The sequence below is a fragment of the Tauraco erythrolophus genome, chromosome 25 (assembly GCF_009769465.1).
Source record: "Tauraco erythrolophus isolate bTauEry1 chromosome 25, bTauEry1.pri, whole genome shotgun sequence".
Lineage (NCBI taxonomy): Eukaryota > Metazoa > Chordata > Aves > Musophagiformes > Musophagidae > Tauraco > Tauraco erythrolophus.
The window spans coordinates 152805-180524 of NC_141489.1; the positions used below are offsets into that span (position 1 = coordinate 152805).

Here is a 27720-nt window from a genome sequence, read left to right on the forward strand (position 1 = left end):
TTACCATCTGGAACGCATCGGGCAGCATCTAAACTAGAATCTAAGGAGTAATATTTAACCCCTCCATTGCTTGGAGGATACAACTGCCAGCTCTGGGAGGACAGAAGGCTACCAAGGGCTGTTCCTCCTGTAAAGTTTGTTGGGTAGTTTTGCAGCTTTAGACAAAAAAACCCCAAAACACCACACTGCAAAACCAGCTGTTTCCTGATATTTGTGCAAACTAAGCTTTTCCAGTCAGAGATGAACTCTCTCATGCTTGTTCCAAGTTGAAAGCATTAAATGCCAAAGCACACAAGAAAACAATACAACAAACAGCATATTCTGGCCACCACACACCACTGGCTATAAAGCAGCAATCCTTTTGGCTCATGATACAAAAATGCATTTTCTTCTCACTGAAATGGATGCCATTAAGGAACAGCTAGTGGATGAGCTTGTTTTAAAAATAAATATATACTAAACGCATCTTCTCACCTGCTATACTGGACAGCTTAAAACAGCAGTCACCCAAGGGTCACTCTCACAAGGTGTTTTGGCATGACAAGCAGTAGATTTTCTTAACACTCAGAGATAACAGACATCAGTCCTGTTTCTTGCTCTTGTTGTGCAGGTTGTGCAAGTTTCATTAAATTCTGGTGATGCAGATACGATCCAGACAAAAAGCCTCATCACAGTCCTTCTTTTTCAAATTATGAAGTACTTAAATTCAGGATAGAAGTGCAAAATTATGCAAGGAGGAAACAACTAGAGTTAGTCTGACTAATAGGGCACTGCCTCCTAAGTAGCAGTGAAACACAAGAGTGTAGCCCACTGCAATCAGCCGTACACAGACACCCACGGACTGATCACTCGGCTGAGGCATCAGCCATGATAAGGCTCTGAAAAAAGAAAGCTGCAGTCTGAGGGCAGTGCAGAGTCCATATTCGTAAGGCCAAGTACATTATTATCTTTGCATGAGAGATGAAAGTCTAATCCAGGAAACCCTGAGCTCCTCTTTAAGGCATGGATCGAGAAGAAGCCCCAGAAGTTTGTCTCCTTATGACTTGCCTTTCTGGTGGAATACGCTGAACCCACAAGCTCTGCCAGCCTGGCCTTGTCACAGCGGGCAGTGGTACGACAGGCGAGGTAGCGTGGCATTCCCCCGGCAGTCCACATACTGGTAGTCTTCGAAAGCCAGCTGCTCTGAATGACACAGGTATGTGCAGGTCAGCGTACCCCTGCAAGGCAAAAGCAGACCACAACTGCACTTGTGATTGTCCCAGATGAGACTCTCCTCATCATGTGAAGGTTTCATGGTGAGCTCCCACTGCCATCCTGTTTTGTCTCTATTACACAGCCCCAGAACACAACAGTCAAGATACCCTCAGCTCAATTTCACGTGTTGGAGAGGGAAAGCATCTTTCAGTCTGCATTAAAAGAAAGCCTTTACAAGATCACTACCATCACAACAGATGCTTTGGCCCTTCTAGAAGCCCATTAAGACTTCCTACTCCAGCGTAACACTCCTGTGCCATTTCACCATGTACCTGTTCCCAAAGTGCTATAGTGCAAGTCACAGTGGGTGGCTGTTTATGGAGTTAGCTAGACAAAAGCATCTCTCTTTCAATCACTATCTTTCTGTGCCACCTCAAGAGTGGTTTGCATCAAGTAGCGTCTCCTAACACGATGCAATCTATCAGTGGGTAACCTCGGCAGGAAGAGATGTGGTGCATAAAAGTGTAAAGATGACTGGAATCATCTTCAGCTTCTGGCTAATGAAGAGCTTGCAGGTAGAAAAAGCAAAGGTCCTGTCAGCCCATAGCATCAGCTAAGAAGGACAAAGCTGCCTTAACAGCCAGAGCTATTCTCCATGCTGTCCAAAATGCACCATTCTTATCATCGTTCGAGTAGCATGGGGCTTCTCTGCATACTTTGTCTGTTTAAACTTCACATCACTGAGGACTGATTACAGTTAAAACCTGCATTACACCCATAAAACAAGAAACTTTACAATACAGCTCTTCAAATTGCAACAGAAGACCAAGATTTAAACACCTGTGTTTCAGGACATTGCCAGCAACATTTCTTTAGTGACTTGGGAGAATTCCAGCCTGGTGTGCCTCCAAGAGATTCACATACTTTGTCAAATCAAACATCTTTCCTAATATTCACAGTCCATTTCCAGATACAGCAGGTGAAGCCCTCGGTTTGGATGAGCACAAAAGACCATCATGCAAAAGCAGATCCTCCTTGCTGAAGAAATCATGGACTCAGTGATAACAGCCTGCAGATGGTGAACCTAGAGGTCCATCTTCCAAGGGTGGGCTCACAGCCTGGAGTCTGTCACCAGAGATGTGCAGGGAGATCCCTCTAGTGGGCACAGGCTACACAAGGAAACAATTTCTGCTGTGGAGTTTTCTAAAGTGGCTTAAAGTCCACTAACGAAGACCACTCCTCTTTCACAGCTGCATGGAGGCCTTCTAGGTAAGAGCTTTCCTATCTCTTACACCAGTTTTAGCTCTAACTCAGACCAGAACAGCAGCAACCTGTCCCAGCAGGATCTGTATTATAAAACTGCAGCCGTGCTCCTCCCTCCCTGTCAGGGAAGAACAGCCAACCTGCATTTGCTTTCCCACCAGGGCGCATCGTACTCTGAAACACTGAGAACGGTCCTCTGGTCCACCCCCTAAACAGGAGCTGTCTCAGGCAACGGAGTCTGCAGAAAAGCCTGCTTTTTGTCCTGCCTTGTTCTGCTGGCAGGACACCTGGAGGCAATCATCTCCACATCCACACAGATCTAGGCTGAACAAGTCTGCCTCCATCGCCATGAGGCAGGCAGGCATAATCAAACCAGACAGTGCTTCTAGCTCTGGACCACAGAATTAATTTCCAACAGCTACAATCAGTATTCCAGAAGTAAGTTTGCCAGGCCAGCTTGCCTTAAGCAACAGTGCCAGCTTGAGCTGTCAGTGAGCCTGAGACCAGAGGACTTCTGAGGGCAGCAATGGCTTTGGAGAATTATCTCCTCCTCATACCTCAGGACATCTATCTGGGTAACAGCATATTCACACTGCAAGCAGTACTGGTCTTGAAGAACAGTGAGCACAGACCTTGAAGGGAGCTGAGAAACAACATAGGTGACATGGATGTTAGTTACAGCTCTGAACCAGGCATCACTTACTGTATATGCAGCAGAATATTGTGAACTTTGACTTTTGTCCAGGTGCAAATGTTACTACAAGAGAAAAGAGAGAGTTAACTTCAGGTGCTGCTGCACCATGTGCCTCCTGTCCTCAATTATTTCATTGCTTCTCTGCTTCTCCAAAAAGGTCTGTCTTTGCAATATTCTAACAACAGCTACATAGGCCAAGTTCTTCAAGCACAGCAGCCTCTACACCAGTAAAACATGTTTTTCCTTGTGTAACACTTTAACTGCTGATCTCCTAAGCATGGGCCTCGTAAATATGCAATGCACCACCCTGCCTGCACAGAAGCTTTTGTTGCTAGATCTTCACGTGTTTTGCTGGTCATTTGCAGAGAAATGCAGTTTGTACTAGGAACCTTCAGCTGCTCACAAACGGAGTGTTTCAAGTTGACAACCTAGAACATCAAATCGGTATCATCACTTACTCATCAGAATGTATGGAATACGACATTGTTGAACCAACACTAAGCAGAGAATACCAATAAATAGAAAAGGAAATGAGTTTAAAATGGATGTGCCAGAAATCCGGATCAGCTCCACACATCAAACTGAAAAGGACACTTAGGACACTCAGGTCATTCGCTCTACAGACAGGACCAGCACAAGAAATGTAGCCACGAAGAGCCTACAAGCATTAATGTTACTTACTAACAAAGGGAAGAAATCTTCAAGAATTACTCACTAGGTGTTGTCATCCAGTATCCTACTAGCCACCATGTAATAGATCTGCGAATGTGAACAGAAGAGAAAGCAGGAAGTGCACAAGAACTGCACTTAACACTTGTGTACTCCTCAGAGCTGCAGTAGGGAGAACTGCGTTCTTATCAGGTGTCTGAATCTGGATTCAAGATCTAGCCTAACAATTGTTTCTAACAGTATGTATGAAAATAGAATCAGAAATTAATCTAAAAAGGCCTTAAAAAGGTCATCTAGGCTACACACCTGAGCTTTACACCAGGAATGGATCAGCTGTGCTGAAATCGTTCCGACCAGGTTTTGTCTAACCTGGTTTTAAGCTTGCCATCATTTTAAGGCAAGCACACGACCCAGCCCACCACCCAGAGAGCAGACAGGTGTTCCTTGCCAAGGAACGTATCGACTTCAAACTTAGCACTATGTAAAGTTTTACAACACCCCTTCCCGAAGCAGGATGTGGGAAGCTGCATGTGGAAGAGCTTTGAGTATTTGGCAGACAGATGACAAAGGAGTTGATCAAGTATACAATAAGTACCTCCCTGTCCAGGACACCTGGATTAGTTTAGGAAAAAACGCAAAGAAACAGCAGAGCTCACCTGGCTGCTCTGCAAAGGGCTCAAATTCAGCAGGGTTTTCACGGTAGTCTTCCCTACTACCAGAGACTGGTGCAAAACCTCTACGTCTAGCTGCACAACAGCGACCAGGTAGAAGTTATTATTGGTTATGTTCAGCACGTTCTAGGGAGAGGAACAAACAAACAAAAACCAAAGTACAAATCACCTTGCAGTAGGGCAATATATTACTGTTGCAAAGCTACTTTAAATATACCCCTGCTATGACCTTACAGCAACACTGGACCACATCATCCCTTCCAAATCCTCAGTCATACATCCAGCCTGGCCACAAAGGCATGTTTACTGCAGCGTCTCCCATGTCAGTCAGAGGACAACTAAGCAGCTCAACGATGGAAAAGGATTCCCAGAATTAATCACAGTGCTTCTTCTACACAGCCCCTTTGGCCCCTTTGTGCCACTTGCTCGCTCGCAGCCAGGCCAGCCACACCTCTGATGCTGTAACACACTCTTGACATTCATTCCAAGCAGCCAGAGTGGACTGAGATGGTGGGAACAGTAAGACTAACTCCAGACAGTGATCAGTTAGTTAGCCTACACATGGAGCAGCACAGGAGATAAGCAGGGAGCCCTTCAGATCCACTCTTTGCCTGTGAGCTGAGCACTTACCGTCACGTTGAGGGATATACTGGTGGTGGCAGCATTAAAACCGATGGAGGAGGCATTCAGCCCTGCAGGCAGCACAGTAACGGAGCGAGGAAACAGGAAGAAAATACTGAGAGATGTTGTCAGCAGGCAGATTGTCACAGCAAGACATACATAGAGTTTCCTGCAAAACAGTACCAGGGCCACAATCATGCTCTTGGTCTGTCAGCTGGAAGCACCTGCAGTTCTGCTCCAGCTCAAAGGGAGGAGACAATAAAAGCCTGGGCGCCAGAAAACTGGGACGGTTTGTGCAGAACTATTTGCCAGCTACTGAATCACAGCAGAAGCAGGGTAGAGTCCCACACGCAGACATGGTGCATTACAGTACACATTGCTGGAGATTCCCAACAACTGCACAAAGAAAACTGTCTGACATCTGCTATTGCTGAAAAGGCACAGTGAACACCAAACTTACTGCAAGTCAGAACGCAAGGAGAAAAACACCCAGAGTACTGAGGCTTTCCTTCATGCACAGAAGAAACGTTGAAAAAATGGGAAAAATTAACAGGACTTACGTTCGTCTAGGCTTCAGCCTCTGGTCACCATATGGAATCAGAGCCACCAGCTGCTTCTCTTGCTCTGAAAGAGGTGGCAGCAGATCAGAGACTACAGTAAACACACAAGCGACTAAAGCAAGTTGCATTGCAGGACACTGCACAGCAGCCTAGCGTCCATCGGCACTCACTTCACAGGTGATGCTGCCCAGTCAGAAGGCAAGTGTGATGCAACTAAGATTTCAGTTTGAGCATTCCCATCTCTGTGCAGAAACAACTTCCCAGGGGCTCCAGGCTGGGCTTTGGGTAATTATCTAGAAACAGCACTACATGCCTTCCCACCTCATCCTCCCCCAGTAGAGGCAGCCCACGGAAATCATAAGTGAGCTGGAGGTACCAAGACAGGACATTCCTAGACTGGATACAAAAAAGACCAACTGGTTCAACCGAGGTCTTTAGGCAAAGAGACATGTACCAACCTCAGAAAGTGCAAAAAGCACTGACACAGCACACAGAAGAGTCACCTACCCCTGGGGATCCTTCCTGTTCCCTGACATGTTGGACAGTTGACACAGCTTCGACGTGCAATGCCCGCACAGGGCACACAGGACGTAGCAGAGTCATTGATACTAGCATAACTGGCGATTTCGTCTTCAGCATCCAGCTGCCTGGGTAAAATCAGTTTGCCTTCATTCTCCTTTTGGTCAGGTGTTTTCCAGAATGGTGAAAGTTTCCCACCCATGGTTGAAAAGATAATTCTCACTAGGTGTCCAAGACAAAAATGTATTAAAATAAATTGTCTCTGTGAACCAACCCCCAAGAGCAGCATCATTAGCATTTATAGTAGATCACAAGTCTCCTAACATTTAGCAAGTTTCTTAAAGCACAGTCCTGAAGTTGCTTTAAAAGAAAGCAAAAAAGAAAAACTCTTTTAAACGTTTAATCTTCTAGACACCTTGGCTGCAGGAAAAGTGTCTGAGAATGCTACCCTACAGAATAGCATACCAGATTCTTCTTTATCACATCGTGTTTGGTAAGAGAGGGGAACACTGACTCAAAGCTCCTGAAGGTTTCAAGATGATAATGCATCCCAGAAGAAAGGCCAAGTTCCTGACTAGTCGTTACTCACCCACGTCCAACAGGGGACCCGCCTGAACATCAAGGCCTTGGCATTCCCAGTTGAGCACAGCGTTACTAACAGTACCCTGACTAATATCAAATAGCACACGAACAAAATCTAAAAACAGATAGAATAAAATAACAGAAACTAGTCTATTTTTAAAGGTTAAGAATACAGTTGAACTCATTTTCCCAGGCTTCTGACAATCAAATACTTTTACATCAGCTCCTAGTAATCCTCCCAAAAGCATTAACAATACCAAGCTGAGGAAAAGCAACTGTATTTTCATCACAAAGACATCGCTTGGATGCAGTTTTCTACCTGTGCCAGTCTTTCCTCTAGGCAGCCTTGTTTCAGCAACTCAGGCACGGCTGGGATGTTTATCTCTGATGCGCAGCAGCTGCTGCATTTGCCCGGATGACGCAGGGGCTTTGCAAGAACAACCTCTCGGGGCTCTATTACAAACCGCGCCGGGGTGAAAAGCACCGTCCGGCAGCGCGGAGCCACCACGACAGTCGCAGAGCGTGGGGCTCATTGCACAAACCACGGCGGCAGGACGCGGGCACACGGGCTGGCACCGAGGGCAGCTGCTGTGTTCTTCTGGCAGCGGAAGGAACTGGGGAACTGTTCGGCTCCGGGGCCACAGCGGGCCCTGTCAGCAGCCCGTACCGCAGACTGGGGATCCGGCAAGGCGCTGCTCGGCGGCTCGGGATAACGCAGCGTTCCGCACCCTCTGGCGGCGTGCCGAGGGGAAGGGGACCACGATGCCTGAAGGATCCAGGCTTCTCCTTCCTCCCTTCTTCCGAGCGCCGGGCCTCATTGTGTACCGTACCGCAAGTGCCGCCTCCGCAGCCTCCTGCGGGCCCCGGGCAGCGCTGCGGCTCCCGGTTAACGATTCCCAACTTTTCGGAAAGCAGCGGCGAGGAGCGGCAGGCCTCCCGCGGCGCGGGACAGCGGCACGAGGCGGCAAAGGCGGGAGCGGGTGTCGGGCGGAGCGAAAGGCGCCGCGGGCGAAGTTTAACCCCTCCCGCACGGCCCGCCGGCAGCCTGTCAGGGCCGCCGAACGCCCGCCGCCCCCGCCGCCCGGCACGGCCGGGAGAGGCCCGAGGCCTGCGGGGGGAGCAGAGCGCCGTGACCACCGCGAGCGCCGACGCCCCGCGGCCCCCGGCACCACCGGCCCCGGCCCGGGGCACCTGCGCGCCCCGCCCCGCAGCCGCCCCCCGGCTCCCCCCGCTTACCGGGCGCCCGCCGCGCGCAGCGAAGCGGAACCGAAAGCGCCGCGGGGCGGAAGCGCGCGGCCGAGGGCACGCGCTCCCCGCGGGACGGGGGGGGCCGCCGCGCCACCCTCCCCCGGCACAGAGCCCGACGCACAGCCAGGGGCACAGACGGTTTTATTTAAGGACAGGAAAAGGTGGCGCTCCCCCCTCAGCACAGCGGGCGTTCAAGTGCGCACCCTAAGTAAAACACAGAGGTCGCAGCGGCACTATAGAACATCTAAGTTATACCGGGCATCCATTAACAAAATATACAAAGCCAACAGAAATATCTCTCTTCAGCCTGAGCAGATGGTGCCTAAACCCCAGTAAAAAGTAATCTAAAGAAAACGTGTTTCACACCTCACATTTCCATCTGCAGTGAAGTGCTCCTCCTCAAAACATTTTAGTGTTTTGTTAATTCACGGAACACGCGAAGCGTGGAAGGTGCACACAGAAAGAACTTCTGTCCTGCTGGGCAGTTCAGACCAGAGCAGATGCTTACAAGTTTCACCAGCTACTGCACTTCATCCATGTCCTCTCCTCCTCCTCGTTCTAGAGTAGGCGTAAGCCACACGGTACCCAGAACAGTAAGCACAAGTTAAGGTGAGAAAACAAACAGCAGTTCCAAGTTATAGAGAGATATTTGTCTGGTCCACAGCAGACGGTTGTATATTGGTGTACAGAGATGGGAAACACCGCAAAATAGTTCTACTGTATTTCAAAATAAACATTTGAGAGTATATCTTCCACAATCTATAAAAATAGGTTTAAAACAAAAATGGTATGATACATTTTTTTCCTTCAATTATTTTAATGGTATCTTATCTCTAAGGATATCAAGTATTTTGAAAACATTACTACTGATCACCTGGTCAGTCACAGTACTGAAACTACTTCAGTTGTGACAAAAACAGGAACATCTTCCTTTGAAGCAGCAATAACAAAACATTTTAGGATTGACGGTCTCTTTCTTACCACAGCAAGGGAAAAAACGTTTGCTTGAAAGTAAGAACATCAACACTGCTGTCACCTTCAGAGGGACTGGACTCTGAGAAGTTGTCTATGGATACACCACTGCTCAGCAGTGTATGCTGCTCATTTGTAATGATTCTTCAGAATCAAGTCTCTCAGCATGTTTCGAAGGGAATTCTTAGATTTCCAAATTAAATATAAGCATCTGAAGCAAAATCTTGTGAGAAAAATTAATCCTACAGATGTGTCTATGGAAACACAGGAGCAGCTAGAACCATCACAGGAGACTGTACACTTAACTGCTTAAGTTAAAGCATTTTTTCCAACTATAATGTCAGTCACACAATCCCTACCTTAAAATACTCTTCCAATTCCTAAACATTACCAGAATTTTTACTCCAATTTAGGTCTGGGTTTGTATACATTCTTCAATTCTTCGATGTGGTATTAACAGAATAAGAGGTCTGCACTATACTGAAGAGACAGTGGTCAAATTTTTAATGTTTTTACAAAGAGTCTGTAAAGATTCTTAAAAAGGTCTTTCCTACCCTTACACTCCATCTTTAACAAAATATTTCATGTAGGCTATATCTTCCTCTCAGAGATGTTTTGCACTGTCATTGCTAGTGATGGTTCAATTGCTGCTGGTAAATTTGCTCTCCTGCTTCATTCTGCTACAAGAAACAACGACTTTCCTGGTATTCATCAGTTCAACAGTGGTGATGTTACAATTTCAGACTTTTCAAAAAGTTGTTTGATGGTTCAAGATGGCTTTTGTGTACGAGTAACCTTTTTCTTCCAAGAATCACCTGTAAGATTTAAGTCTGTTACATTACTATTATGCGTTGGACAAATCAATTATTAAATCACGTCAGAAAAAAACACTTGCGAGTTGTGGGCTTCTCTTGTAAATTAGGCAAGGCTACCTTTCACAGCAGCATTTTACATTGTTTCCTATTCCAAAGCTTCTTAGCTTGTTATAAGTCAACAAAACAAGTTTCCAGCTGCCTAAAAAAATCCAAAGCCTTACACACGATAAAAGGGGAAGTTCTCATCTGCGTGGAAGTTTAAAGTAATTCTATAGGATTCCCTGATAAAAGGATTCTGTACGAAATTAGAGACTTAAAGACTACTCATTTTAACTATGAGGTCCAAATAACAGTTGAAATTCTGGTCTCCAACTCATATGATGCTGTCACAAGCACGGTTTTGACATTTCCATGAGAAAAAAGGTCAAAAGCTCAAAGAAAAGCCAAAGTTTTAGTCATCTCTCCAAACCCAAAACAGCTGAGGAGCCGTCTGCTACTGTTGCAGTGTTTAACGAGACTTTCTCAAAGACCAGGATTCCTCCCTGCACCAGGGAGGTTCAACATCTACCGCTGTACCAGTCACTGTTACTGATCTGAAGCAATTCAGTTACCACTTGAACCATGTTATTCTTGTGTTTCTTCAGCAGCTGCAGGTTTAACTGCCTGTCACAGAATCCCATCTCACACAGACTGGACAGAAGAGCGGCCGTGTGCTCTTCCGTAGATGCAGCCTGCTGGAAACAAAAGATAGTAAGATAAGCTATAAGAGAGGTAACTTATTTCTGCCTTCTGAAGCAGTGGTCCTGCATTATACTGGAATACAATTAGGGCACACAAGTCCTTCTGTTTACAATTAAGCTGTTTATATTCACTTTCACTGTTCACTTAAAAAGGTGAATTACTACTCTTACATGATGCTATAAAAGACATGCTTCTATCCCCATGGTGTGGATCTCCCCCTTTGCTGGTGGAGCAGCATGCTTCAAAGGGACGCCATCGAGTTTAACATTTTACTGCTGCATATAGAATGTCTGTATGTTTATAAAACAGACCTATAATTTTAAGGTTGGCATTCTATGAAGCTCAAATAGCACACAGGAAAGATTTACCTGTTCTATTATGGGTGGTCCAGCAAATAATGCTTTGTAGGCAGAAGCAGCAACTGACAAAGCTCCTTTAACTAGTTCTCCTGCAATGCTGCTTCCTTGAGGGTATCTGCAGAAGAGTCAGGTATTACTTTAGGGTCAGTAAAGCCAAGTGTTTGTTTCACATGAAATGTAAGTCTCTCCCTGCTGATGTGCCACTGAGATTCAGTTCCTGTTGAAGAGGACCACCTATGATCCAAAGGAATCACTGCTGTTTGAGAATCCAGCTATCCAGGAAGCTCATTCCTTCTTTGTTGATACCTTCTATGAAGTTGTAGTTTTATGCTGAAGTACGTCAGTTTATAACGACTGACTATAAAGAATTAAATAGAGTACATCTATACATGAAAGCTGTGCACTGTGACACATCCATTTATGCCAGAGTAACTTCCATTTGTTTTCATTCAATTCTAAGTCACTTAATATTCTGCTCAATGTTTTGCTTTATTCCTCCAGTCTCAGCATCTTTAAGATGCTTAACTTTGTAGCTGCCTTAGGAAATCACTATTTTAAGAATCCTGAGATCTTCCAGAAAAAACACCACAGAATTTTAGAAGGATTGAGCTTGAACTCTTCATACACTTTTGCTTGCCAATTCTGCATCCTTCATATTTGTGTCTAAGTAGAAAAGGGAGATCTCATGAAAATATAACATTTTATAATTCAGCGTGTTTTCTTTACGAAGAGAGGCCTTTCTAACAAAATACTGACTACATGAAATCTGTAAGCCAGTGCTTTTTCCTAGGTGCCTAGCTTAGCAGTTCTTAGGTTAAAACAGTATTTGTGAAGTCACAGCTTCAGCTTCATTACCTTGGATATTCTGAGCACTTCGGTTTACTAGTTAGAACTCCAGAAGATCCTGATCCATGACTGTCCTCACCACTGGGTTCTGGAACAGGAATTAAAAATATCATTATCAACATGTTCAGTTAATGAGAAGCTAAAGAGATGCAACGTGTACATAAATGGAAAGGAGTGAGATTCGGTCCAGAATCTTTTCATTTTAGTTATCCAGACACAGACTACCTATACAGAATTCTCACTTCAGTCAAAACATAAGAATTTCAGAAGTCAATTGGCTGATTAGTCAGTGGGTGTTTAACATGACATGAACCGCTCGCTGAGCTGCCAGTAACTGTAACAACAGCTTAAATATATAGCTCATTAATTCCAGGACAAGGTAATTTTCTAGATGTCTACAAATACTTTTGAGTACCCTCCTACCATTTCTAATGAATAGATGCTCTTAGCTAATCCACAAAGCCAATTATTTCTTTATTCAAATCTTCTGTAGAGTAAAATTTCAACACCCAGAGAGAAAAAACAATGATTACTTGGTAGATTTCTTCTCAAGAGTAACAAGAAATCAAATTCAACACTATGCATAAGGAATAGGCATTAACAACTGTGGATTAACAGCTTCATTAAGTACTGTCAATACCTTCTCTTATTTGATTATGAGGAGTGGAGGAGAGATTCTCTGAAGTTGGTATGTTTGGTTCCTGGACAATATGATTCTGAAGAGATGCAAGATTCCTGAGAACATAAGGAAAAAAAAATTGCTACTTGAATTCTACATGTAGGTAAATCAGGGTCAACAGACAAAAGTAAAAGCATCACATGCTCCCTTCTTTCCCTCTCACACTCACCTGATCAGCGAGTATGTGACAAAACTTTTGTTGCAACATTTTGTTTGGACACTGAACTTAAGCACAACACCCTGCAGACTCTACAGCAACACCAACATAATCATTTTGTTCTTGTCCAAGAAGCATACCTTTGGGTCTGGGGTAAGGTGTTTCCAATCTCTGGGGTTAGTGGTACTACAGCCAGTGTTTGTGAAGTTGCCAAAATATCACTGACAGTGTGGATCTGTGGCTGGCTTCCCCCTTCTGGATTCTCTGCTCCTGTTTCAGCTTCTCCTGTCTTTTCCAAACTGGGCTGAGAAAGAGCTGAACTATACATAGACTCTCCTAAAGGACGACTGGTGTCAAAGCACTCAGGGAGAATAATGATATAATCCTCTGATGAAGCAGAGGAGCCTTGACTTTGAACATCGTCTTTATCATCATCTTCCTCTTCATCAGAATTGCCAGTATCACTACAGGGGTTTGCTCTCTCAGAGAGTGGAAGGTCAACTAACAAGAAAAAAAAAAGTGAAGTATTAACAATTGTCTATTTGGTACAGATAACAGCAAAGACAGTATCATTCCAGATATAAAAGGCAAGTATTCAGAAACAACCGTAAACCTTTGCTGCTGATATTAACGGTAAAATTTGCCTATTGGGGGGAGGGTGTAGTCTGAAAGAGTAATAGATTTTACTGTTAAGCCTATGCAGATAGGCTGCTGATATTATTGCTTATAATAAAAACAGGAATAACAGCTACACTGAGACCTTAAGCAGTAGCTTTCAGCTCCTAAATTACATGGATCAGAAAGGCCAAAGCACTGACTTCAAGCTACACATACAAAACATGGAAGTACCACCCATGCTTAACATAGGAGCGCTTATTTGAATACCCCATTGGAACCTTTATGTCCAAATTTCACTTTAAAGCAGCTGTTAAACTAGCTGCTTGTTCAGAGTACTGACACCAATTTTTCTGACATAATGATTCTCTTGATCTAATGAGGATCAATTTCCTAGAACAGCATCAGATCTTTTTTACACTTGATTTTTTTTGTCTAGCCTTTATTACAGCTTCATCTTCAAGTCAGGCCTATTTTACTTACCACAGTTGTTTTCTGTCATTGCCTCTGACTGGTGAATCTTTGCTCCCTTTTTGGAATTGGTATTAGTTTTTATCCTAGGAGATTCTTCCTTTATCATATTGCAACTAAAGGTGTCTTGCAATGTTTGTAAAGAGTCTAATAAAACAATCAGGAGAAAGAAGTATTATCATCACCTGCAGTGCAGGACAATTTGTGGCCAATGTCTGACTGCAAAAATGTAAAGCCACGGAAGCCAGCTAAAGACAGTACTCACTCTGGAGGATTTTCTTTTTTTGGGGGGGCTTATGATCAGGTGCAGCATCCAGAGTTAGAGAGCGAATGACAGTTTCACAGACAAACTGAGTCCCACTCATATCTTCTTCCCCTTCCTCTTGGTTCAACGGATGTTCAGCTTTCACTTTCACTATGCAAGTATCAGCAGGAAAGCAGGCTTCTGTCATTTCTTTGAAAGGAAAACATAACAGATTATTTTACCACCACCACAAGGAAATGTAAGCGTAAGAATATTTTTTTTAGGCTAGCCAAGGATAATATTGACTCCGTGTGCTAATTATTTTTAAAAATCGAAAGAATTTTGGAATTCAGTGTAAGTTGAATGTGATTGAGAAGCATGGGGGCCAGACCTGGAGTGTTTGAGTATAATCTTGTCTATAAAGGGCCAATTGTTAATTCTCCCAACAACTCTAGTAGTCGAACAAATCAATAGCAGCACTTGTATTTCTGAGTTCTACATATATTATGCTCCAATCTCTACAATCAGAGAGCAGTGTCACACTACAGCTTTGTGAGCCAAACAATCATTCATTTTTCCATGGAAGGGAAAGACAGGAGTTAGAATTCTTTTTAGACATCAAGAGTGCTAACCGCACAGAACTGACAATATCCCCCTCCCCTCACCCCTACGCTCCCCATGACCACTACGTACCAGGCACTGGTTTAAATCCACTCGCCTCGTTCTCTTCCTCTATCTGATCTAAGCCAGGTTTCTCCAGCAAGGGGCTATCACGTGGCAAAGGTGACATGCATGGAGTCATGTCTGAAAAACAAAGGTAGCAAAGATAATTGGCACTAAAGGATTAGGAACCTTCCTTCCTCCAGGGGGTAACCTTTTAAGAAGTTATGCTTTTTTGAGGGATACTCTTCCAAGACTGAAGAAACCCAGTTATCTTACAAGATAGCTTGGTGAAATAAACAACTGGCTTTACATTACACCAGCACTGCTTGAACAAAAATCAGCAGCCTTCTCCAATGTCTGGAATCTTATGGTCTTGGGAGTGAAGCTGAAAAGAAGACAAGATTGAAAAATACACAGGATACAAAGCACTATCACCCATCTTCTCTAAGACTGCAGCAAGAACTAAAATGAAAAGACAAGAGAGCTGGGAAGACACTCTAGCCTGAAGAGCAAATAAGCCTTGTGGACAAGTTCAGCTTTTCATCAGGTAAACAGTTAACTCAGAATGCTAGAGACAGCACATAGAATGCAAGAAGAACCTTACCAACAGGAGTATTGTGTGGCACTCGCTCCAATTCCTGCACAATATTAATGTCCAACAGCTCAAAGGACAGTAAATCCTACAGAAAGAAACCACAGTTTTCATCAGCAAACCCTGAAATGGAATCTTATGCTGTACTTCCCAGCATCAGATCTCACTAATTTACAACTAAGTCTACTCCACTTCGTTAGTTAACTTGGCACGATCTCAGACAGAAGTCAGTTTTCCCGTAACATATATCCATGTCATAGAACATGGCACACAAATTAGGGCAGCAAGAGGCTGCTCTTTATTGAGAATCTTAGTCTGTCCTGCACATACCTTCCATATAGTGACAGTCCCCGATTCTAATTCAAGAAAATAGTTCTGCTATATAAAATGCAACACACTTTTCCTGAAAATACAGTAGCTATTTTAGAGCTCAGAAGCTTTTTACTCTTACGGATGTCTATGCACTTAGATATTAAGTCCAATGTGGTTTGTTTTATCTCTACCTAAATTTTAGCACTTCACCTGTGCAGTGAGGAGATCAACAGATGGGATATAAAATTCTCTCTCACTTGGCAGATTTTTGATCTTTAAAGGAATAGTTGGCAGAGGTATTTCAGCTTGTTCCATGATTTCACCCATCAGTTGAGCACCTGCTTCTGTCTTTAAGGAAGCATCCTGCAAAAGCAAAAAACTAATGTCCCAGAAGTCCCTTAGGCAGGCAGGAAATAAAACAATTACATTAAATTTAAAGCCTGAATACTGTGTATAAGAACACAAAGTAACTTGAAAAGAGATTTAACTCAACTCATTTTAGAGCCAAAAGGACAAGATCTAACAGAGAAATCCTGCAGTGTTTCAGTTCAAAGAACCAGACAAATAGCTGCAGACTGATAACTACTCCCATGCCTGTCAAAAACAATGACAATTTATGAACTTTAAGAGTTGCACTTCTTTTCTGTTCAAAAAAAAAAATTAGAAGCAAACAACTAAAAGAATTCCCTGGAAATCAATATAGTTTGGGCACTACACCATTGCATCAAACAATATTCATTGGTCCTACTAGGAAATCCAGAACTTAATACCGTGAGTTACTTGCCTGTTTGGTGCTGGAAGCTTTATCCTTCTGACAAGAGTCAGAATCCTTCAAATTGTTCAATAGGTGGTCACCAGCTGGCGAAGGATCCACAACAATACTGCACCAGATCCTGGGCCCAAACTGCTCCCCTCTGTGTGACAGTCTCCAGTGAGAGGTGTAAGTTCCTTCTATATTAGGAGCTACAAACTCAACTGAAACAGTTCCTACTTGTCCTGATGGAAGAGAGGGCACTAACACATCTTTTTTTTCAGAAGATGCCAAAGTCAGATTTCCCCACATAAGTTTCAGCTGAAATGCACAACAGAAACAGTAGAAGTTAACTTCACAAGCTTCTCTGCAAACTGTGGGCATTAAGGAGCACTTAAAGTTCCTCTGCTGAAAGGCCTTGTAGATAATAGGCATGGAGAAGACAGGCTGCTCGTAAACATTCTCACGTAAGGTAAGAAGATACCTCCATCTTTCAACATGAACTCAGTCACTCCAAGAAGAAAGTCTTTTTCAAGTCAGAAAAGCAACATAGCTGTTGTAAAAAAGGTTGAAATGTAACATTATAACAGCTCTGGAAAACATGTTCAGTGCTGTTAATCTTGATCGTTTCCTCCTGCAGTCTGCAGTTGCAAGGCATGCTTAAGACAGCTGTTGCCCCAGAGTTCTCAGCTTGTGAATTAACGCGTCAAAATCCTAAACGGGTTCTGACAGAGAATCCGGATTCCTAACGCACACAAATATCGTCCACAGCTACCTTAGTGTGTGAAAGTAACAGAAAAGCAAAAATACCTTTGTGTCCGAGCTCCATTCCACATTGCCAGTATTTTTCATTCGCCAGTGTTTGATAAACTTTGTTCCTGGTTGCAAGTGAGTCCCATCTGGCAAATTCTCATCCACAAATACTGCACTTAGTGTGGGGACAATTGCTTGGAAGGGTTGACTAGGACTCCTGGGACTGGGGGGAGGAAATAAACAAAAAATACAGAAAAAAACCACCAAAACTGAGAAAGTTGTTCAGTTGCTATTTCACTGCCTAAAAATGGAGGAGGCCATTTAGTTTCTTTTCTCTCTAGAAGTGTTTCAAAATTCTAACATTTTAGCTACTGTTTTGACCTTAAGCCTGACACTGTAAAGCAGTTTGCTTCCCTTCGCTTGAGGAAAAGAAACATATCAATACAAGATCTGCTTATTTGGAAGAATATTATAATTACAGAACTCGGGTTTAACAGAGAAAAGTTCACTGTTCTTCACTTGATTTAGTCTGACAGCACTTCTGGCTACGCTATTCAGTCAGAGAATGAAGTCATTCTCTTTACATCGTGCTGTAGTCTAAGTGCTGTGACTTTTATTTGGCCTTATAAACCAACATTTTCGAGAAAGATTCCATTTTTTTCCTGAAAGGGGCTCAAAAACAGATTTAATCCAAAGCTTTACTGTTAATTTGGGCACACTGAGAGGGGACCAGTGAAGCAGCTCACACGCATGCCAACTTTAAAAAAATCTAAAAAAAATAGAAAATAAATCAGACCTAAATTAGCATCGGTTTTGCTCCTGTAATACACCTGTTCAGTAAAAAGGAAGCAAAGATAGCTATTTCAAGCTCCCCATAAATCTAACTGATTAATGTTAATTTCATCTTTAAATGCCCTAAAAGGAAGGGATGAATTAAACTAGAACTATGCAATTCTTACACCTGTACATTTATAAACCCAAAAGGAACAGAAAATCAAAGAGGTTGCCTGCAAAGGCTGCTGTCTAGTGAGCCTCAGCCTAAGATCACATAAAGTGAAAAAGGAAAAAAAGAACTGAACATAAAAGCACACAGAATGTACTTTATGCAGAAACACTTAATATAGGAGGAAGATACAGGCCTTTTTTAAATGGCAATAATCTTAATTCATGCTGTATGCACATGCATGCATATATATATATTCCTAGGCATTCCCCTTCCTCCTAAATCTACATAAATCTGTAAGCTTCTGGTAATAACCAGAAGCTTTTTTTCTTCTCCTGCTCTCAAGTAAAAACAATAAAAACACTCTACCTTGCAAATTCCATTTTGACAAAATTCTTACAGGCTCCAACGACAAACGATACTTTAAATGAGTGATTTCATAACCTTCCTCCACTATAATTTGGTCTCATCACTAAAGCAAGGACAGCACAACTGAAATGCTCAGCTAACGACATCTCTTACAGGAAGGTATTAAGCTGGAGACACTCAGATTTCAGGGCAGGTGAGCCATTGGTTTCCAATACGTGCACCGAGTTCCACAGATGAATTTTCCTGTGCAATTTTAGCTGCTTTTTGAGCTCTCGGACCTCTGCCTTTCGCTGTTTCTTCTCTGCTCGTAATCTTTGCTTTTCTGCCTTCAGAAATCTTTTGTCCATCTGTTTCTGGAGCCTGCAGAGAGAATAAGCCACCTTGTTACAATACATTAAACAGATTAGAATTTAGCTTTAGCCAACAGAGTCTTAGTCTCACAGGGAACACTTTAGGAAATGTCTCATGCTTCTAGACTGGACACCAGATGATTTTCAAAGAACATCTTCATAGTTGCTTGTGAAGATACCTTGGCCTCAGTGAAAGGGCAAACTTAAAAGCAGATTAGAGCATGCTCAAACTAAAACAAGCGTTCAATGTTTGCTACCCACCTACGACACAAAATTTTGTCTTATCTTTGTTATCAAAAATGCTGTAAGATTCATGACTTAAACCATTTACAACTATATAGCTATTTTTAGCTACTTACAATAAAGTTTGAGTACCATTTCCATTTCTTCTTACTTCTAAATCTAAAATAAAAGCTGAACATCAACCCCAATACAGGTGTTTCCACTTTGCTATCAGGGTAATCTTGTCAGGCACTGACAGGTGCCACCATTTACCTGACTTGCTCCAGAGCAGCAGGCAGGCGAGATGAAACCTCTGCCAGGCTGTAATTCTCAGCAGCACACAGCACAGGTCTTCGCAGCTTTAACAAGACATGATTAGGATCATGTGTGTATGTTCCTGCTTCACACTGTTCACAGATATTGTAGGCTGGACAAAGGCTGCAAAGCAGAAGAGGCCGAAGAGTACCAAAATGCAGACAGAGAATTAATGCACCAGAAAGACACTTAAGGATAATTAATCCTTACAGTTCTGCAGAGAAACAACTCTATCATGCTACCATCGTAAGCAGTGCCTGAGTGAAACAGAAGCTGGTTCTCTTGCTTATACATCAATATTTGGAGCCACCTGGAACATCTACATCAGTACCTCTCCTCTTGGCAAAACTGCACCACAGTTCTCACTTCCTTCTTGAATACACATTGAAAAAAACTGATGCTTTCTTTAGCACAAGTGACTAACAATTGTTGCTATAAAGGACAAAACATTATACTGAAATCCAATGCCAGAAACTGCACCATATTTATGAAAATACAGAGGGTAAGTCAACTGAAGTATTCAGGGATGCAAAACAGTTTACTTCTGCGGAAGAGGACTGGTAAAAAACAGACTGTCAGCTCCTACCAGCAAGAAAAATAAACATCCAAAGAAAAACCCCTGTTGACATTCCATTCACTGCTTCTGCCTCATCCTAAAATACTTACAACGATTTCCTCATTCAAATAAAAACCTCACTTTTGACACTCATGAAAACTTATTTCATATTATTAAACTGACAACAGTGAGATAATTTAAAAAAGCATTACCTGACTTAGACTGTCAGAACTAAATAAAGCACTATTACAGACTGGTGGTTAGAACTTTTGCTTTTTTTGTTTAGTTAATTGAACAAAACATTTTTGTTTATAATTACTGCATGTTACATGCAAAAAAGGTAAAGAGTGTTTGAGAATATAGCAAGTGTTATAAAGTTCTCTCACTTTAACAATCACATTTTCTCAAAATAGCATTAAACTTGCTTTTATGAAAATATAGTCTAGTCATCACAGCAGAGAACATAAGCTGTTTTGAGAAACGCATACTGGAGGTTCTGAAACGTACAGCGTGCTGCAGATCAGAAGTCTACAAGTCTACAACACCAATACAGCTTCTCACACTCATTCACATGCCCTAGATGTTAAGTTTCCCACACTCCCATCTCTCATCATATTCTACCTGCACTGGTAGCGAACTCCAACAATTCGGGCCTGGCAGTTGCAGCAGGAGATCAGCCAGTCACACTGCTTGCTGTTCCCCTCTTGGCTCTCTGAAGCTGGAGGTGCTGCTGTAACAGAGCTCTCAGAAAAATCTGGAGGCTGACTGTGATGAACAAGCTTCTCATATAGCTTCTGTTCCAGTTTCTCAACAGTTTCCTTAACTACTTGTTCCCTGAACTGGAAAAAAGTTGTCATGGATGAGACCCACCTATGCAGCTTCAAATGTTAGATTACATTGTCCCAGCTCCCAATCCATAAGTCATAAAGCAGCTCAGAATCCACTTACCATCCTCCCCAGCACATTCCAGATGAATTAAACAAGCATCACATTCCTCAAATAGCATTTATATTTTAGAAAATACCAGCCCACAGGTTTTAACAAGGTAAACTAAAAATCCTATGTTCATGCTTGCTATGTTAGTTCTTCCATAACCTTGCACAAAGGGAAAGAAACTAATCTCAGACAACATAAATCCCAACAAATCCCTCCTTAGCCTCTATCATTAAGTCCTGATGTTGTCCATCAGGATGTTTTAAAAGCAACCATTAAGTTTTCCTATCTTTAGTTTGTATAAAGATGTGGCAAAAGAAGGGAGATGCACAGAAAAAAAAAATCTTGAAGATAAATGCATATACTATGGTACCACCGTACCGTGTAGCTTTGAGAACTCACTGGCAAATTAATTCTTACCACTTGTATCTAACTGCTTCTCAGTGATGTTTATTAGCTGTTGAAAACAGGTTAACATCCACATCTTACTAACCCATAGGTTAGACTCACTGGCCTCCTGAAAGTATTTTCTTAAACTGATCAATAAAAGCAAAGTCATCAAATGCTATGCTTCAATTCTCAGGAAACCCAAAGTATTACCGCACCGAGTCTCCAGCAGCAACACTATTTCATGCTCACTCTTTCATCATTAGTGCCCTGAAGTGCAACAAGACTTCTAGCATGGGAGCTACTTAAAAGTACACTCAAACCAATCAAGTGCATAAACCAAACAATCCACTTTTGTCTAAAAGCAGCATGTATCAACTTTTTTTTTTTTTAAGTTAACGCCTATACTGTGCAGTCACAGTTAGATATCTAGTTTCCATTTATCACCACAAAAGCAAAGTGATTAGATGCCTAAATGCCCTTTAAGATGCTGGTCACAAGTACTGAGAGCAAATGTGAGCAGATGTATAGAGTTAGGCATCATAAGTATCTTTTCCAAGCACAGCCTCTTATGTATTCCTTTAAGAATACTAAAATTCAAAAGAAAACACACTTACTGTTTCCAAGTAGCTAGTAAACCATTCTGGAGGATTTTCATTTGCTCTTCCTGTTCTGGTGTGATTTAATTTTTGCTGGGAAAAAAAAAAAAAAAACAAAAAACAAAAAACACACACCACAAAAATAAGTCACAAACCTTAAGTATGCAAAGCTGCAAAACAACCTCAATACAGCAAGTTAACCACTTTCAAATAGCTCTCCCCTCAAGTGTCTATCAAAAAAAATATTTGAAGTTCCTCAGAAACAGTGAAAAAGCAACAAGGAAGCCACTGACATTTTCCTGAAAAATTTCTGCCTCTAGCATTTGAGTGTAATTACACATCAAAGCCAAAGAAATCAAGTCAACCAGAAGTTACTGGATGGCAATTAGGACTTCAGGTGACCAATTGCTTTGTCTACCAAAATACTTCAGAATGATCAACATGAAAGAATCTGTAATTCTAAATGCAGGATCAAAATATCCTCTTGAAGACATTCAGTTTTGTGAGAATCACTTCAATGGGTTCAGGTAGCTCAAAACAAAGACCAACCCCTGAACTCAGAGTTTTTATCTATCAGCAAAGATGACGATCAGTCTATAAAGTGAACTACAGTTATGAATTCTTTGTTTTAAAGAATATATACTCCAGCTCTGTATCTTACCCGAACTGTCAGCTCCTTTTCATTTTTTAAGTCTTCCTCTAATCCCTGAGCTAGCATGGAATAGCACGAAAGAGGTTTCTTCTCATCTTTAAGAAGTGCCAGCTTTTCTGTCACAGTTTTTTCATGTAGTTGCAAAGAACAAGAAGATGAAGTTTCTTTCGGAGAAGAGTTTTCTTCATACACATTCATCTGAAGTTGATTTCCTTGTTTAACTGCAATCTAAACAGTAAATACATACACACCATACTTACTCCACTTACAACTAGCATACAAAATCCTGTAAAAATACAGCACTACACTGGAGAGGCTGGGGAAAAACGAACACACGCAAAAAGAAAAATCGAGTGAAATGCCAAGGTAGACAGAGCTGATAGTCTATTCTGCCTTTCTTAAAGGTTACCAATATGCTTATTAAAATTCTCATTATAAGCAAAATGTTAATTATGCAGATACTCTGTAGGAATTTTTCAATCTACAATAAAGCTGTCCATATTAACAGTAAACAATAGAGATTCTGTCCAGGAACTTACAGTAAATTTTAATTTATGATTATTTTCAAATTATTATCAAACTTGAAATTCAGACCACAAGCAAAAAGTTCTGAAAGCATTAGTATTGCATAACTGAAGTTTGAAGGAATGCAATTCTTATTTTGTCTAAGCAAAATTAACTGCTTATAAAGTAACTAAGCATTCATACCTACTATAGTTTTACTGCCAGAGAGTACAAGGTTAGAGTCTATGTGGCAAGATTTTTAAAGGGATCTCATTAAGCCCAGTATTTCCAAACATGGGATTACTGTTAAAGTGTTTGAGAATCATTTAACCAAGGAAATGGCTCCTCAGGGCTCTGAATTACAACTGCCTATTCAACTAATTTATACTGATCAAGACTAGCCTGGATGGAAACCAATTATAACAAAACATTTAAGCTAGCATCAAAGCTGGAAAACTGAGCTACTCTGATTTCCATGGGCCAGATAACACTGTTTTTTCTCAGCTACACCAATTTTAATTAGAGAAGGATGAATACATTGAAAAAAGGCAAAGAGAGCACTTACCTTCAGAGCTTCTTCATATTCCTCTAAAGAAAGAGAAAGAAATGTGAATTTCCCCTGACTCAAACAATAGATGTAAGTTTAGCACATGGTATTTAGGGACCCTTGGATCAAGGAGCGTTTCCCATACCTTCTGTAAACTCTTTTCAATTAGTGCTACTGGAGGAAGAAGTTGTATATACAACAACAAGCAAACATGTTCTCACAGCCTAGACTTAACATTCCATTAATTTAGTCATTTCCAATTCGTTCCTATGGATCAAAAGCTCCTGCTTTAGGGAAGAATTTGATGCCCGACCATATATAAAATGCAAAGATCAAAAAGCAAGCATTCTCAACTGCTTCTCCAAAGCCATGAACAGTTGGGGTCTCTTTACTTGTCTTGCTTCAGTAAAGTAGCAGCTCACCTTTGCTATTCACACAGACCTGCAAAGAGAAATAACAGTGAGTAATAGCCACTGATACATTTTTGTGAGTCTCTGAAAATTAACACACTTTCAGAATAAATGTACTTTTATTTAGAGTTTGTAAAATACCACTCTTTCAGATACTTGTCATTGCTGCTATGTTTAATCATTAAGCAATGTTGTGGTGCTCTGGAGTGGACCATGTTCTTTATTAGATTTGCACAATAAGCAAAGTCTCTGGCACCTATGAGTATCCAGAACAAGCACGGTCTCATCTACTGGAAATAACCTGGCACTGGTAACACTGGGTCCACTATGCAAGCAGACAGAGGGTGGACCCAGTCGGTTTTAATGCCCAACATGAAACAACTCGCTCTTTTAATTTAGGTACAAGACAAGTGCATCTTCTACAAGTGCTCATTTATCAATTTTGCACATAGAAGTTACTAATACAAGAAGCTATTCAATCACTACAGCATTGCACAATTCTGAATGTTTACTCTATGAGCACTTCAAAAAGACCTTTAAGAGATGCACCTATATAGTTATACAGATATAGGCTGGAAAATAAGGGGAGAATCTTTCCCTGAAATGTTGCTGAAAGCAACTTGACATTTCCTCTTAGAGGAAAAAAGAAAAAAAAAAAAACACCACAAAGATCCCCATTTCTGCAATTCAGTAGAGCTACAAATGAAGTAGTGATACACAAAGTCTGCCAAAGTTATGTTCTGTTTGAGAGCTACATTCTACTCGAAATCTCTAGGTAAACAGAAAGAACACAAGAGGGTGAGGTTATGCCAAGCAGGAAGTTACTCAACAAGGACGACTAGAAGTAATCAATTTGTTTTCTGAGTCAGTAATCTGCTTGGAGATTACAGCATTTGCATAAAACAAGCAGAGGATTTGAGTACACCAGATGACCAAAGTAAATGTACGCTAATGACAGGGGACCTACATTTTCAGAGGAAGGAGCACAGACTGAAAAGACAGGGCTTTACTATGGCTGCAAACACAATGGTTTCCATATATTCCATATACCCAAATACCATGTTCTGATACAATAAAAAAGTCCCTCAACAGAAGCATTCCTCCCTCAGAGCACAGAATCACTGGCTGTTTCTATGACACGGGAAAAAAGGCAGCAGCTTGTAAAAAAATATTTTAAAAGTAGTCTGTCACATTAAGAGTGAAACCAGGCTACTAATAGCTATTTTCTTATCAAAGGGGCAAAACCATCACTTCTTATTTGCATGATAAACACTCCTCAAGGACCCACTACAAATTATCAAGAACCAGAAAGGTTCACACCAGTCACATTTTGGTAGACCCGTTGGGAGGGTAGGGAGTATTTTACCTCATCATTATCCTCATCAATGTATTTGATCTGAATGTTGTCCAGGTCAAACGAAACTTTAACCTGTAAGGAAAAAAGAACACAACACAATGAGACAGGACTACGGACGTTTTCAGTTAATCATGATTACTAATAGGGAAAAGGCGTTTTAACCAGTTCACCCCTCCCTTTAGTTTCTCTGTTGAAATAAACAAGTCTTACAAAATCCATTTTTCTGGAGTTGAACAACTCTCACCAGTGCCTTGCCTCTAACCTTTACTACTTGCTATAATAAAAAGAAAAAATAAAACCACATTTCTTTCCCATTTCACCTTTCCTAGTTATGTTTATTCCAAAATAAGTAATAACAACGTTTCCATTATCAGAGAACTAGCTCAGGGTTGGTGAACTCAGTCATGGCAAACACTACAATACACAAAGGCGAAAGCCAACAATCACTGGATGATAACTTTTACATTCAAAAGCACCAGGAAGACCACTCACACAGGTGAGTGGCATTTTTTCCACAAACCAATTTGAGTTTCAAGAAACTAGGATTAATTCAAGTATAAAGAGCACAAAGTATCACATTCCACTACTTACTAGCTGATGTACTGTACATCTGAACATATAAATCCCTTATAGAGATCAGAATTAGAGGAATAAAGCTGAGCAGTTATTTTGTAGTTTGCATTAACAGGCCAGAACAAACAGCATCAAATGAACCATAAATGAAGGTGTTTGTCTACCCTGTGTTGAGTAACATTCTTTGAGGCTTCTGTGCACTTTTGTATCATGTACCTAGACAAGCTGTATTTTTTTCGACAGAAACTCCCTCTGAAAAACTGCTACATCTGAGACACGTTCTGCTAGCCAGGACTTCACAGAGGGACACTGGCAGCCTCAGACAACAGCAGATGGCTGGGACTTACGTAGCACAAGATCACAATGACATGGCTACATACATTGCTCAACGTATGTGCTACAGGCAGGTTCTGCCAGTGATATATCCCAAACCAATTTTTGGGAGTGCAGCAAAAGAAATAACTCAGCTTGCCAAGAAGAAACTACGGCCTGTATGCACGTTGTCTAATACCACAGACTGCTCCCCTAAAACCCAAGCTAGAACCAGAGATCCGGCCATCCCTTATAAACATCAGACATGTTTAATAATACATTAAAACATAAGAAAAACACAGTTTAACTGATGCTACCTTAAAACAGCAATTCACACGACATCGTGTGGGGACACCCAGTGGTACTACCTTGGTTAGAGAAACCCTCTGGTAACAGGCACCACACCTTGAACAAACACACCCTCACTCGCGCACTACTCAAGACTCAGGGCAACACCATGCTTGCTTGGCAATCCGCTTCCCGCTTTGACGCGAGTGGGATTCTGACCAGTTCAGGCATTCCTGCAGGGTCTACTTGCCGCCAAGTATTTTAAGCCTGAGTTAGTCCCTGCTCTCGGAGACTGAAATACCGTGAGTGAAGACGACGCAGTTCAAACTTTGAATTCGAGAAACTCACAATGCAAGAGCCTCCTACAGGGCACACCAGGACATGCTAGCTAAAAAAAGAACTGGAAGAAAGACAATAAAACACTGGGCAAGATCTCTTAAGGTGCGACTTTGAGAGTAGCAAACAGAACAGCTGCTACAGAATAAAAGAAAAACAATCACTGCAGCTTCATCATAGCCAAAGGAATCCTTGGTACGCAATTCAGCCTCAGCCAACGTAGGCGCTTTCACTAAGCAGCGCTGGAAACAAACACTCGAACAAAGGCTCGTCAGCACACCGAGGGCACGATACACGGACCTCCCCAGTCCCGCTCCGCGCAGCCGCCACCCAGCACCGCCAGCTCACGCACGGCACCGGGTGTTAGTGCGGCCGTACCGCGGGCAAGGGGAAACGCAGGGCGACGTTCCACAAGCGACTGCACAGCGCCGCTCCCGCCCGCCCGCGCGGGCCCCAGAAGGGCAGAGCGAGGCGCAGCGCGGGCCCTGCCGGCGCGCAGCACCAACGCCGAGTGCCCGCGGCCGCGGCGGCTCCGCGCGCAGCGCTCCCCCGGAGAGGCTCTTCGCGCCGCTCCGGGCACAACAGGCGTGAGAGGCGCTGCCGGCCCGGACAGACAAACGGAGATGGCAGCAGCATAAACGGCCGGTTCTGCCAGCGCGTGCAACGGCGGGCACGGCTGAGGAGGCCGGGAGAAAACACACCGGCCCCCCTGGCGCCCCCCGCAGCCGCGGCACCGCCCGCAGCGCCCGGCGGGACGGGCAGCGCTCACCATGGCCTCCACGTCCGCCCACGTCGTGCGCGCCGCGCCCGGCACCAGGAAGCTCTGGCTCTCCCCGCGGCAGCTGACACGGAGGTTCACCGGCGGCTCCATACCGCGCTCGGGAAACGCCGCCAGCCGGCCCGACGAGCCTAACATGGCGGACCGACCGCGACCGGCCCCACGCCCTCGGCGGAACGCTATTGGTGGTCCCGCCTGTCACTCATCCTCCTCAGCGCCGTGATTGGCCGCAGGGGCGGGACCAGGCGCTGCCAAACCACAACAACAAACAGAGCCGGGAGCACGCAAGCGGCGGGAC

The 27720-nt window shown here is 42.8% G+C and overlaps 2 protein-coding genes across 7 annotated transcripts; both read right to left on the reverse strand.

Moving 5' to 3' along the window:
* Positions 1–186: 186 nt before the first annotated feature.
* On the reverse strand, positions 187–8045 carry TMEM106A (transmembrane protein 106A). 5 transcript variants are annotated; one of them, XM_086626646.1, is made up of 9 exons: positions 8010–8045; positions 6781–6888; positions 6180–6413; positions 5673–5736; positions 5122–5281; positions 4477–4617; positions 3867–3910; positions 3161–3214; positions 187–1217 (listed from the first exon to the last, which is right to left on the reverse strand). In XM_086626646.1, exons 3-9 carry the CDS (start codon positions 6391–6393, stop codon positions 1097–1099), a joined length of 798 nt encoding a protein of 265 aa, XP_086482772.1. In that variant the 5' UTR covers positions 6394–6413; positions 6781–6888; positions 8010–8045; the 3' UTR covers positions 187–1096. The 5 variants fall into 5 exon arrangements, with proteins under 5 accessions (XP_086482772.1, XP_086482771.1, XP_086482770.1 ...); XM_086626645.1 differs by lacking the exon at positions 8010–8045 and adding an exon at positions 7093–7126; XM_086626644.1 differs by having other exon boundaries at positions 6180–6888.
* A 2200-nt stretch (positions 8046–10245) lies between these two features.
* Positions 10246–27560, reverse strand: NBR1 (NBR1 autophagy cargo receptor). 2 transcript variants are annotated; one of them, XM_086626726.1, is made up of 21 exons: positions 27414–27560; positions 25145–25207; positions 23791–23809; positions 23387–23409; positions 22327–22545; positions 21684–21758; positions 20368–20585; positions 19149–19313; positions 18457–18663; positions 17049–17214; positions 16272–16559; positions 15698–15850; positions 15188–15263; positions 14614–14724; positions 13942–14130; positions 13689–13823; positions 12731–13091; positions 12395–12489; positions 11764–11842; positions 10918–11023; positions 10246–10542 (listed from the first exon to the last, which is right to left on the reverse strand). In XM_086626726.1, the coding sequence occupies exons 1-21, from the start codon at positions 27558–27560 to the stop codon at positions 10366–10368; spliced, it is 3072 nt and encodes a 1023-aa protein (XP_086482852.1). In that variant the 3' UTR covers positions 10246–10365. The 2 variants fall into 2 exon arrangements, with proteins under 2 accessions (XP_086482852.1, XP_086482853.1); XM_086626727.1 differs by having other exon boundaries at positions 10246–10539; positions 27414–27553.
* Positions 27561–27720: the final 160 nt, after the last annotated feature.